The sequence below is a fragment of the Parus major genome, chromosome 2 (genome assembly GCF_001522545.3).
Source record: "Parus major isolate Abel chromosome 2, Parus_major1.1, whole genome shotgun sequence".
In the NCBI taxonomy this organism is placed as follows: Eukaryota; Metazoa; Chordata; class Aves; order Passeriformes; family Paridae; genus Parus; species Parus major.
The window spans coordinates 123003583-123017611 of NC_031769.1; the positions used below are offsets into that span (position 1 = coordinate 123003583).

The window sequence follows — 14029 nt, forward strand, 5'->3', positions numbered from 1 at the left end:
CTAATGCCCAACCTGAACCTTCCCTGGTGCAGCTTAAGACTGTGTCCTCTTGCCCTGTCGCTAGTTGCCTGGGAGAAAAAGCCAATCCTCACCTGGCTACACCCTTCTTTCAGGGAGTTGTAGAGAGTGATCAGGTGCCCCCCTGAGCCTCCTCTTCTCCAGGCTTAATTCAAGGGCTGGGAAGCAGCTCCTGGACATAGCCAGTCGTGAACGAAAACCCAGATGTGTTCACTTCTACCAGCAGTGCCTCTTGCAAATTTCTCTCCTCCTTGATGAATTGCAAAATATTGCTTCTAATTTATCTTTAGCTGTATTGGCAGCCCCTCACTGATCTTTATCTCTTCCCTCTACTCCACTCTTGTGAAAACCTACCTGGACTGCTGCATTACTTTGTGCTCCTCAGTACACGAGGGACATTGACCAGTTGGAGCAGGTCCAGAGGAGGACCACGAATACGATCAGAGGGTTGGAGCATCCCTCCTACAAGGAAAGGCTGAGAGAGTCATGGCTGTTCCGCCTGGAGGAGATAAGTCTCTGGGGGAGGCCTTGTTTTTGCCTTCCAGTACCAAAGGAAGCCTACAAGGAAGCAGAAGGACTTCTTACAAGAGCAGGTAGTGACAGGACAAGGGGGAAAAGCTTCAAACTGTCAGGGAATGAATTCAGATTAGATTATTAGGAAGAAATTCTTTGCTGTGAAGGTGGTGAAGCACTGGAACAGGTTGTCCAGAAAAATTTTGGATGCTTCATGCTTGGAGGTGTTCAAGGGCCGGTTGGATGGAACTTTGAGCAGCTTGGTCTAGTGAAAGGTGCCCCTACATAGGGAGGGCAGTGGGAACTACATGAAATTCAAACTCCCTTCCAACCCAAACCAGTCTATGATTCTCCGACACAGGCAGGCTGGCCCCTGTCCCTCCACAGCCAGGAAGGAGCCTGGCCCCGAACGCCTCGGGTCATTAAACGAGGCTCCTGGGGCCGGCAGCCTCCCAGAGACGGGAGCGCACCCACAGGCCTCCCGCCCTGTCGGCCGCGGCACGGACTACAGTTCCCAGGTGTCCGCGGGGCAGGCCGCCGCCGCCGCCACCTCCCTCCCCTGCGCGGGGGCTACTGGGATCTGTAGTAGGGGGCGGGAAGAACATGGCGCCCAAGGTGAGCCTGGTGCTGCGGCCGGTGAAGAGTATCGTGGTCCGGTTCTGCCCCTTCGAGCCCAACGTGGAGAGCACCAGGTGAGGGGGCTGCGGGAGCGGCCCTGGCCCCTGCCTGCTCTGTCCGGGCTTCTTGTCTGTAAGGCGCCCCAGCGCCCTCCGTGCGCCCTTGGTGCGGCCTCCCGGCTGGCAGCTTCTGCGCGGGTTCCGCGCGTCTCCCGGCGGCGCTAGGGCTGGGCTTTTGGCAGCCAGGGTTCCTTCCGTGCTGCTATCCCCAGGGCCTGTGCCCAGCCCTGGACCCTCTTTCCAGGCGTGTGCGCCGAGCTTTAGCAGAGTGCCCAGCGGGTTTCCCCGCGGTGGCTGATGCTGTCGTGAGGCCATGGAACCACTCCAGGCGCTGGTAACGGGGAAGCGGGGCACTCCTCAGTCCCGGTAATGAATTGTTGGAGAGCTTTAAGGGTAGGTTCTGCACCAAACAATTCCAAAATGCCGTTTTGCAATGACTTTACAGGCACACCTCCTTTAAAAATTAATTTAGTAGCACAGCTTAATTCACAATATCTTTAAATTGCCAGAATTAGCGGCTTAAAGTAGCTGTCATACATTTCAGAACTCTACAGGAGACCAAAGATGTCGTATAAATAAATGCTGTCTCAAACCCAAACAAGAAAACATTGGCAAACAAATGATGTATAAAGAAAAATGAAAATGCGTTTGCTGTTTATTTTTAAATTATTGTTACTAATCTAGCTAAGGGAAACACAGAAAGTGTATACACTGAAGTTTTAAAAAGTTCTTTGGTATGATTTTTACATGTTAGTATATAAGGAATATCCATTTGGACTTTTAAGAGTGATTCTCACATAAGAAGCCTGAACTGAAGTACAAATCCTATTTTGTTTACACTTTGCCCAGCAGTATTGACATGTGCAAATTTGTTTTAGAAATATGCTTATTTTCATTTCTAACTACAACATATTTAATATATTTTTTATATATTTTCAGAAAATTTCTTCAATCTATTTACCATAAAAAAATCCAAGCTACTAATACAAACTGTGAAGTGACTGCTGATGTGAGACATGATGGATCTGAACCAGTTATAGATGTTAAGTTTGGTAAGAAGCTTGTTTTTAAACAAACAAAAAACCACCCTGGTTTGTGTTGTTACAATGTTATTGTATTCTATATTTTATTTTTTTTTAAACTGTGATTTTTTTTTTTTTTTGGGCTGTGGTCTATAACTAGCTGTTGTGCAGCTGAGAGGAAAAAAGAAAGAGGGTGTCACAAGCAGCCTGATGTCTAGATAAATGTGTATGTATGTCTCTACTGATGTTAGATCTAAGGGATCTTAGATCCAACAACTGACAACATTGAGTATAATTTTGAAAGTAGTGATGTACTTGCAGTCAGGTACAATTCCAGGAAAGTAAATTTAGCTCTGTTTTTATATAATAATATGTTTGCTTTCTGTAATTTTTTATGTTGCCTGTGATGGAGGCATCTCAGTCTTGAGAGCAGAAGGTTGAATACCTTTAGTTGCTTATGCAACTGAGTAACTGTAATTTGAAGGAACTGCTCAGATGGGTGAGGCTATACATGTGCAGATGGACCTGCAGAATGAGGTCAACTACATACAACAAATATCCTGGTTTCCTTTGAGGGTATAGTGAGTGGGCAGGGAATTGGTGGTGGAAATTTCATCAGTTCTGGAACCATCACAGATTCTAGGCTATGAACAGATGGCTCTAATCTGCTTTTGTCCTTTTCTCTGGCTGCATCTTCTTTCCTGCTGTGCTGTAATAGACCAATATGTCATGTAGCCCATTAAAGTTTTCACTAATACTGATTTCTGCTACTCTCTTATCTTTAAACTTCCATATTTTTTCATGAATTGGTGGAAATGTCAAAAGTATTGACTGGTCTTTGTTTTGCTTAGGAAAATCTACCTATTTCAATGTTAACATTGCTTGTCTCTCTCCCCCCCATGCCTCTGTCTTTCCCATCCTTGTGATGTATTAAGACTAAAGCTCTATGTTTTTTCACAGTGTAAACCCAAACAAGTTTATCTCATTAATGCCAAGACACCTCTAAACTCTTGGTTTTTTAAGAGCTGATTTTTCTCCAGTGAAGAGTTTGTAGCCCTTGTAGTTGGCAAAGATGAGGCTGAAATGTGGACACCAGGCATGGTATTTCACTATACGGCTTTGGGTATTGGTTCTGTATTTGCAAATCTTGCAAAATAATTCACTTGGGTAATACTCAACTTCTGCTCCCTGCCTGTTTTAAAATAAATTCTTTCAGAATACTGGAAATCCTAGTACTTCCTATTTTTTTTACATTATAACCACGGGATTGTGTGAACCAATTTGTTGTCTTGGCTGAAGAAGTACGTTTAACGGACCACAGACAACAGGCTACTAAAATGCTTAACCATGTGTGGAAATTGTGCCTTCCAATGCCCTCTTTGCCTTTTGTGAGGAGACTTTGGGGGCATAGTGTGAACCATCCTTATCAAATGTGTTCTGACTGTAGGCATACCTAGGCAAATGCTTCAGATTTTTCAATAATGCAGTGCAGAAGTGAAAATTAAATGCATATTTGTGTGCAGTTTGATATGTTCATTTGGCAGTAGTGCATAGTCAGGTTCCTCGATAGCTGGAGTATTTTCTAATCAGACGAAGTGAACTGGGTATTTGGTTTATATATACAAAATAACTGCACACCAGAGTAGTTATCACTTTGTGACTTCTTAAGGTTTTCTTCATTTATAGCTGATGGAGATCGACTGATAATGAAGGGAGCCCACTTGACGACAGGGGAAATGTTAACAGCATTGGCATCCAGATGCAATGCAAAAGACCTTAAGGAAGAACAGAAAAGCAAGAGGAAGAATCCCTGAAGAATGGAAAAACAACTGTGTTTGCATCTACATGTGTTAGAAACAGCAGGCTGCACAGAAGGCTTTTTCCTATGCAACAAAATCTGAGAGATGGCCAAAAAATCCCTGCCTTCCCTTGAAGGACAACATACTAGATCAACAGATCTTCTAACATTGGTGGGTCAGAGTGGTGTAAGGTGCATGAATGCATCTTTCTAAGCAGCTGCATGTTGGACTAATATCACATGTGTTTGAATATGAATGTGAATAATGCACATTAGTTATTAAATTAATAATGCAATGAAGCCAGATCTCTTTGGACATTATTTCCTACAAAATTTCTATAAGTTTAAGGCAAAACATTTTTAGAGTAATTATTATTATTTGAAAGCTATTAAATTTATTAAAAATGTGAAGACAACTTTAAAACTTACTCATCATTGACTTAGCTGAGGGACACCAGGCTGCAAACACAGAGTCGTTTTTTGTAGTACTATGTTTATAATACATCTGTTGCTAAGTCCCTACCACTTTCTTCCTCTTTTTTTGAAGGAAGTGGGAAATTTGCTAAATGTAAATTTAGCTCAGCTATTAAAGTAACAAGGTTATGGGACTGTCAACACACAGTAGAGTTACTCATCCTGCATAAAAGTTACTAAGTTTAGCTCAAGTTAGTTTTTTTGATAATTGGAGAAAAGACCTATCTTTGAAGTTCAGTTTTGTAGTGGTTTTGTCACACACTTCTGGGATATTTAATTTTATATCTCATTTTATAAAGATCAAAGGGAGAGCTTTATTTGGTGTTTATAGTCCCATGTCCAACCCTATTATTTATTAAAGTAACTGCTTAGGTGTCTCATCTGTATTGCAAAGCTCTGTGGGTTTGGAAGAGTCGATTTCTCCTCAGGCTGTGCAGGTGAAGGTGTCAGCTGCGCATGTGTTTCATGTGCATCAGTTTTGTTCATAACAAAAATGTAATTCCAGTTTTGAGAATTGCAGGTGTGGTATTCTTGAGAGGTTTTACTTCGACCTTTTTACTCAGATGCCTGATTTCTCTAAAACTAGTACATGAATTTCCAAAGTTGTCAGCAGATTTAGGACACAAATCTGAAACTTGTTTTACCTTACTTTTGCCAAGATTATTAAATGAACACTGTCCGTTCTGAAAGCAAGATGGTTTTAAATAGCACTGTCAATTCTTTGCAAGTTCTTCATTAGAATGCTGAAGTCAAGGTAATGTCTTATGTTGGAGAAGGAGAGCTGTGCTAAAGAAATTGGGTGTTTCCCATGTGTTTGCAACAAACAGAAGAGCGCAACATAAGACAATTCAATGAAATTTGGATGTGGGAACAAGAGATGTGAATAACTTTGTCTGGGATAAATACTTCTCTGCACTGGAGCACTTTTTTTTATTAGGCCACAAGCTCTTCAGAGTGATTTTGGGGTACTGAGCTGCTAAACCTGCTACTGAGCTCCCTTATAGTGGAGGGGTTATGAGAACACCTGAAATGGAGAGGATTTTAAATCCTGTCAAGCTAGAGGAGTACCGCAGAAGAGGACCAAATTGAAATAAGAATGTTCAAAGGACAGGTGGTTTTATTGTTTTGTTTTGTTTTGTTTTGTTCTTCCCCGCAGTTTAGAATAACATACACCGTGACTTTATCTGAAAAAGCTTTACAGAAAGAGTGAGAGTTGTTCAAGGGGAAGACCTATGCACAATTATTGTTCCCCTGGTTAATCATATGTTCAAATGCTAAAAAGCCGTCTTACTGTAACATATCAATGATTTTTGCATTTTTTTTTCTTTCTTTGACAGTCTGTATATCAGTGTACTGAAAGTACCTCCATCCATCTTAAGTAATTAGCCATCTGAAAGTGCTTAGAGAATAAAACAGGAGTTAAGTAGTGAAAAAATTAATTATTAATAATAATTAAGTTTCTATAGTATTTATTGTGACCCAAGATTGGGGCTTATATTTATGACTAGAAAAGGGAGAAAAATGAAGACCCCAGCTATTTTTTAATCATCAAAATTAATTCCTTCTATTGTCAAAGAAAGGTAGTTTTGGGTTTTTTTGCTTTACTAGCATGGATAGGCATTCTGCTCTGTAAAAACACACACTTCTGCTAGGTGCATTTAGTCCACACATTCCTGCTTAGGTTAGGCCAAAGACCTGCAGTGTCACCATTGAGAGTTCACCAACAAACCAGGGGATGAAGTGTAGGCTGGTGCTGCTTTTGCTGTGGGTGCTAGGAACTGCAGTTTGCAGTGATAAAGCTCTGATACATTTTGTGCATGAGAAAGAAGTAATGACTGGGTTTTTAGTATGCAACGTGTAAAGCAAAACCTACAGGACAGAAAAATCAAGCTAAAAATGTGCATCCTCAAGACTACAAGATACTGGAGTGGTACAAACAAGCAAGATGGGAAAGAAGGCACTCCTTTGATGATTATTATGCTAATACGTAGAAAATTGCTTTCCCTGTATCATGGAGATAAAGGTACGAATTTATTTTTCAAGTGCTTTAAAGATAATCTGTAACGACTTTCTTCCCCCAGCATTTAGATAGCTTTGCTGCAAGCTGCTCCTACACTCCCAGCTCCTGTTGCTGATTGCCCGAAACAAAGCTCTGACAGCTTCCTGCCCTGCACAGGCCAGAGCTGGGGATGTACAGGGTATTAAGGTCACTCATGCACAACAAAGCGTGTCTGGATGAGCATTGACTTTGCATGTTGTTATTCTTTAGCCCACTAATCTTGATTATTGTATCCCACCAAAAATATGGGTGCTTACCCAACTATAAAAGGAACTGGAACAGACCCTAAAAAACTAGGATTGCCTAAATGCAAATACCACGGCCACATAGGATGTCTGATAGCAGGTGATGACATTAAAATGGCTAAATCTCTAATGCCTGGTGATTTAGCAATTACTAGAATCATCTCAGGTTTTTTTCATTGTACAAATACATATTTATTTAGACATTCTTATCAGTGCATGGGGAAAATAGTCTTGAAATGGATGAATATGCCATTCAGATAACACAGCCTTGCTGAGGTACTCCCTTTTTAGGTATCTACAGCATTGTTTTTAGAAAAAGATAATGGTATTTTTATTAAAGATTTCAACTAGGAGCAACAGTGTTAGTGAACACTGCAAGTTCTTCACCTCTGCTTGTTTGAATTTTAAATAACTAAGGATTTTATGTGGTACAAGGAAGCCAGAAAAACCCCTCAAAAACTGAATATCCTGGGACTGTATTTAACAGTTCTCAAGATGCTTGCTTTCAAATGTATCTTCTACATGTGTATACATTTCTTGCAGTTTTAAGAATTGCTGGCTCACTGCCCATCTCACCAACTCCGTGTGCAACCAGTTTCCCTGGATGCAGGCCCTGCCTTTCCATTGAGCTTGGAGTTGAGACTGACATGTTGCCTATCAGTGATGGCTCTTCCAGATGCACTTCTCTGCCTTCTCCATCTCCTGACCTGATAGTATCTTTCCTTAATGGTATTGTTTGATCTCATCCAGGCTCCCCTTTTCCCCTTGGAAGGCCTGAGTCACTCTTCTGAGCCCTTTTTAGTGTTTGCCCAGAGCATGCAGTAGCTTCAAGCAGCCAAGGTACTCTGCTGCTGGTAGACAACTCCATGCTTGTAGACCATTCTCTGTTTCCTGCTCAGCCTTGCTCTGTAAGCAGATAAATGTTGGGATGGTTGGGATGGAGCAGCTTGGTAGAGGTGGTATATTGCTTCTGATAAGCTTAACGAAAAATGGTCTTTACATTGAGCTGGTCTTCTCAGGATTTTACAAAACTAAGGATGCACCCAGGACAGATGTTTGGAGTGTGGAGGCAAAGGAGCTGCTGACCTGTTCTGATCATGACGCTTGAGTTCCAAAGTGGTACTTGAAAGTAGAGTTAAGGCAAGCCTAGAAATTCTGCTTGACTTAAAACAGTCCCCTACATACCGGCAGTATTAATATCAGAGGTTAATACCACATCAGAGGAGATCTTTGTATTCTGCTTCGCTGGAAGAGGTGAATTTCACTTGTTTCCATATGAATATTTCCTTTAAGGCAAAATAACTGGAAAAGTGGACCAGCAGACATATTTTTGAAGGGAGTGCTTGGTCAATAGAGCAAAGCCTGGGAAAGACATCCTTAGTGGACAGATTTTCACAATTCAGACTGACCATTGCTGCAGGAAGTTCAGAGGAATGGTAGGAGGGATAGCAGCAGCTTCCTTCCTTAAACAGGCACTACTCTGTTTCTTTTGAACCCTCCAGCCTTTTTCAACAAGAAGTCAAAGTAAAAATAGCATGGTCGGCATGCAAAGCCAGCAAGTTTGTCCTCTCTAACACAGGTCTTGCATGGATGCAAGGAATTATCTTTTCATTATTGGGGAATCTGAGTGGTTCAAGTAATTCGCATGAATAAAAGAAACTATAAGTATTTTCATGGAGTTTTTAAAGTATCTTTTTATAGATGAAGATTTATAGAACTTGACTTCAAAATTCACTGCTCAGATGAATTTCAGAGTATTTACTGGGAATGAGAAATTTAAGAATCAGATGGTTACTTCTTTCCTTCAAATAGCTAGACCAGTATCTAGTTAAGCTGCACATAAAATAAAAGGTGGCAGAATCAGTACCAAAAACTGTTGGCAGAAGCATAAGAAAGAATCAGGCTACCGCAGTGTAATTTCCTACTTCCTTACAAATTTTCTATGGTCTGGTTGTTGGATATGTAATACCATATCTTCAGATGGAATCAGGGATGTAAACTCAAATACTGTGAGACTTTTCAAGTCTAGAAGAGCAAGCTGGAAAATACCTGCTTGTCCTACATGGTTGCGTGAGATGCCAGAGGCAAGAATTTTCTTAGAAGACTTTTGAACATGAGTCATGTAGTCAACCCTCTTTGCAAACTGAGCATGTTGGCAATGGGAAAATAGTAAAAACTGGCTTTAGCTTCCAAAGGGTTTTCCCCCAATGTTCTTCTGCAGTCCATGAAAACAGAGGTCTTGAAAGATGAGTCAGAACTGGAAGCGAATACATTGAGCAGCAGCCCAGGGAGCTGCTCTTCCTCCTGTGTGCAGGTGTGAGAAGGCTTGTGCTGTTTGGTAAAAAGGAAACCCCATCAACAGTGTCCCAGGTGTTTTACACCTAAGCCCTTTTCACCCCAGGATGAAGTCCTCTGGGAGCCCTAGTCAGGTAGACAGCCTACACATATTCCTAGCACCCTACCACATGATTGTGCTCAACAGGAAGAGGAGCAATTGCAGCCCCTCTCCAGCTTTCCTAGGAAAGGTGTTGGTATCCACCTCACAATGAGAAAAACCTTCCTCAGTAGAGTATGAGTGTCAGGCTCTGCCCTTCAAATTTCTGTACGAAGATGCTCTCCCTTGTGGCACCCTGAGAATGAGAAGTATGGTTATAACTATAAATGAAACCTTGTTTTTTTTTTCCAGAGGTTCCCTTCACAGTGGTTGATCAATATCCTCAGTAATGGAATTCTACTTATGAGAGCAATCAAAGAAAAAAAGCTAAAGCTTTTAAAATCCAGTGATTATATCTGTACTTTATTGATTCCAGATTTCATAATGTAATTATTCATCACTGGTAAAAATAATTGTTTTATCTTTACCTATTAAAATAATTTTGATATTCCTTGCCCTTATGTCCTTATTGTTCCAGACTACACAGAAAGGACAAAGCTTTATTTGTCTTTATTTACTGAGACATCATTTGGGATGGTTTTTTTGTACCTCTGAGGTTTCTAAAAGCCATGCCAGAATATTTACTTTCTGAAAGTCTCTTCTGTGAGCAGGTATTACCTGCTAATGAGCTTTTGTTTTATGTGGATCAAAGGCTTTTTCAGTACCAAAACTATCGCTATGGTGGAATTGTAGTCACCCTAATCTCTTTTTTAGCATTGTAATGACTGCTGATTATAAAATTCTGAAAAGAAATAAAAATATTTTTATTCTTATATGTGGATGTTTGGTGTTCAGGGTAGATACTGCTGCTAAATAAAATAGCTTTTCCAAGCTTCCAAAGTTAGGTACAAGCTCACATATCTGCAGTCACTGTGACCTGGTCTGGATCTGACAGCTGATCATTTTTTGTCTCGAATGAGGAAAATGAGTCCTGGAGCCTTCTTCCAAGAAGGAAGGAGGCTTCTGGAGCTTTCTCTCTCATCATTGAGGCAGTGACTACAATCAGTGAGCTGTGACACCGTTGCCACAGTAAACTTTGCCCTAGAAGCATTTCCCTTTAACCTTGCTTTGAACGTGCTGCTGACAGCGTATAGGAGCTGGGCTCAGGCTGCCAGCGCTCTAATTGCATTATAGTAATGCTCTGCGGCATGAGGAGCACCGGGGCGCCGGCACACGTGAGCTGTCCACCCTGACAGCTGCCTACACAGGGCAGATGCAGCAGTCTCCAGATCCACAGCAAGCATTCTTTGGACCCATGCTCCATGCTGGGAGCAATATGGCTTTGTTTTGACTCAAAAAGCAGATGTATTGCTCAAAGTTCATTGATAAAATACAAGCTAGCTCTTTTATAAATACAATAGTAGCTCTTCTGGCTCAGAGGTAATGAAATGCTGATACACCAGGAGATCTTGTGCATATTGACATACAAAGGAAAACTTGCAGGTTCATGTGTTGTTGCTTCATAATCCCTGGTCTAGTATTGCCCAAGCAAACATCTCTTGAGTGGCAAAGCTTCCTTAGGCCAGCTAGGCAACTGTAGCATGTGTTTCATCATGCCTGCCCAGCGATGACATGGCTGGGAAGGGAAAACCACACTTGTACAACAAGGAAACAGAAACAAAACTCTGGTACCTACGCAATTTTTCCCATCCATGCCTTGGGGGTGAGTAACTATTATTCATGGACTACTTTAACTTTTTTCCACAGCTAGGGATAGACAAAAGAGTAAAATTTGGGCTATGATGTCCAATTCTCCTGACAATTTTTTAAGGCTTTCTCAAGAAGTAATCTTATCTAAAAGAAGCCTACCACTTAGAAAGGGTGGTCTATGTACACAATACGACTGTATAGGAGGAAAGTGAGATTCTCCCTTACACAGTAGAGCCTAGTGCTATCAGATTGGGTACCCTCCAAGTTAAACATACAGGAAGTTTAATGACTAAAGGTCTAGGGAAAAAGTGACACCTCCTATAGAACCTGATTAGCGATATGTTGCAGATGAGGAGGTGGTGCTCTGCCCTGCCCAAGGAGCAGGTCTTGTGACTCCAAAAGTCAAAATATGGCTTAGCTTGCATGCAGGAGGTGAATCTATGGCTACGTGAAGAGAAACCTCAAACACTGCTGGCCACAGCTTCCCAGCTCCCGTGTCAGAAGAAGCATCACTGCACGATGCACACCTGCCTGAAGGAGTAGAATGAAGGTCTCTCTGTGCTCTTTTGCCTTGTGCTTGGTAGTGAAAAACTGTAATATCCTCCCCTCCTACGAGGTGCAAAGGTTTGATTACCTCAGGAAAGCATTCACCCTGGTTAGGCTCAAGCTGCCAAGGTGGTGGTTGCTCCTAAATGTGGCTACGTGCTTGCCGTGCAGCTCATTTCCTCAGAAAAAATTACACTACTCATTGTAAATGTGATTCTCCTCTTCTTAGACAATATATAGTCCAATGTGAAAATGAGCCAAACTTCAGAGAATTTATTCTGTCTGCACTGAAACAGCAACATGTGGCATAGGAATTCAATGCTGTCCATAGGTATGCATGTATTTGCTGCTTCTCTTTTCATATATCTGAAGAGAAGACTGCAGAAACAGAAAGGTCTGAATGTGATGTCAACCTCAAACCAGGCAGGAACTGAGATTTACAGGGATGAATCCCTGTGGCTCAAGCACCTCTGGATATCTGAACATTTTAGTTTGCCTCCCAAAGTAGGACCATATATGGCAAATATATACTGTACTATCAAGATAAGAAATAATCTATATTTTGTAGCCCAGGCCACCCTACCTTACCCAGAATAATACATCTCTGCCCCCTATAGTTACTTTATTTGCTACACCGGCAGTTTCAGCACTCTTCTGTTTCAAAGAAGTTTTGAGATGTGGCACTGGTGATATCCCAGCCACTAATCCATATCACTGTATTGATCAATTTTCAAAACATTAAAACTTTGTAAGAATTGAGTGAGATTTTTTCACTGTATACTAACAATCTTAATTTCAGAAAAGAGAGATAAGAGCCTCTTCTTAAGTCTTATATGAATTTACATGCATAGACCTGAAAATTTTTTAAGGAGAATAAATCAGACAAAAGGACTTGTGGGAGGATTCAAAACTGTTGAGCACAGGTAGGTAACTGGATCTTCAGGTACTTCAGATCCAGGAATACTGTCTCACCACTAGATGGAAATAGTGGATTTTACATCTTCTTTTGCATTATCAGCACTTGTACCTGACAACCATTTGCATATCGTAAGCCATCTGCAGGCAGCACTGCAGAAATGTGGATCCAAAATTATTTGCTAGTGTATGTGGAGTAAAGCCAAGGTATCTATTTCTAGAAATTGTCCCCGCTTTACAAGACTGAATGCTTCCTAATTCCTGAAGGATGATTCTGTTTGATCCCTAATCTAATGGCTTTTCATTTATCCTTTCTGTAAGCAACCAGAGAACTGCAGGATGGACAGCATGTTAATTCAACTATCATGAATTAGTCAGTAAACATCACCCTAGTTTAACATTTACTCTGAAATCTCTTACACAAGAGACACACACACAAGATCAAATAATAATAATAAAAAAAAAAAAAGTGGAAGAATGTTGTAAGTCCTGTGTTTCAATGTACCTACTTAATAACACAAAAAAGAAGCAATGCGACGCTGTCTTATGAGCAGACGCTATAATGTTGTTTGCATATTAAAACCAAGCATATAGTCAGAGAAGCAGAAAGTAATTAAAGACAGTTCTGTAGGGAAGGAAAGTTAGAGGATTTTTTTTTTAAAAAATCAGTTCAAAAATTATCTGTTTATTTAGTGTACGACAAATCTGACATTCTACTTTCTTCAAATTTCTAGCTGCTGTACGAAGTTGTATCACAGGTAAGCATAAAGGAAAAAATCCTCCTTGCTCCAAAATTTGGCATTATGGCACCTTCTCGTATTGTGAAATGCTGGAACCAGCACAGGACCTGCCTTGTTGTCTTCTCTGGTTTTGATACCTTCATCTCAAACTCCTTCATGAAAGTACTAGCAGACAAATGTAGTCACTGTTATTCCTTAAAAATCCTTGAGATACCAGATGTATCTTCACATTTCTCTTTTTCCAGACAGGAGAAAGGATCTGTGGGTTTCCATGCCAAAAGAGGCAGAGATTAGCATAACCCTGATGTTGGAAACAAATTTTAGGGGTACATTGGAATCAGGATTTTTAATGTGACTTAAAAATAGTAGCTTCCACACAGAATATGACAGTAAATCTTTCTATTCACCTGACAGAATTTGACAAAAGATTGGTCAAAATCTTACAGGGGCTGTTGACTGAGTATATTTTATGATGCCACTTCTGTGCCAGTGTACAGTAGTGGCAGTATTTTCCTTTAAGGAAATTACCCATCCTAATGTAGGAATTGCAGTTCAGTATAGGCTAAAAAAAGAGATATCACATCTCCATTTTTCCAATGCTAAGGCATGAGGTTGCATTCAGGCTTTGGTTTTTCCTGAGTACTGCAAACACTCACATTAATTCTGTATTTTGATTGATTTTGTTTGCTAAACTGACCACTGTGTGTATGTAGAAGGTCTGCTCCCAGGTCACAGTACTTACAGATTGTCGTGGCTCAATAATATGTAATGTACCAGTGGGAGTTGGGGAGTTGTCGGGAAGGCTGGAAATCAAACCCAACAAACTGCTTTGGGATGCTTATGCCTTATTGCTCTGTCTCTGTGCCATATGATGATTTTTTGAATTAGCCTTCAAACAAACATGACATGTAATAAACAGTGTAACTTAGCATTCAGAG

At 40.9% G+C, this 14029-nt stretch overlaps 1 protein-coding gene across 1 annotated transcript; it reads left to right on the forward strand.

Moving 5' to 3' along the window:
• Nucleotides 1-1094: 1094 nt before the first annotated feature.
• MRPL53 (mitochondrial ribosomal protein L53) lies at nt 1095-4332 on the forward strand. The gene is made up of 3 exons (XM_015619129.2): nt 1095-1223; nt 2148-2260; nt 3917-4332. The coding sequence occupies exons 1-3, from the start codon at nt 1135-1137 to the stop codon at nt 4042-4044; spliced, it is 330 nt and encodes a 109-aa protein (XP_015474615.1). The 5' UTR covers nt 1095-1134; the 3' UTR covers nt 4045-4332.
• Nucleotides 4333-14029: the final 9697 nt, after the last annotated feature.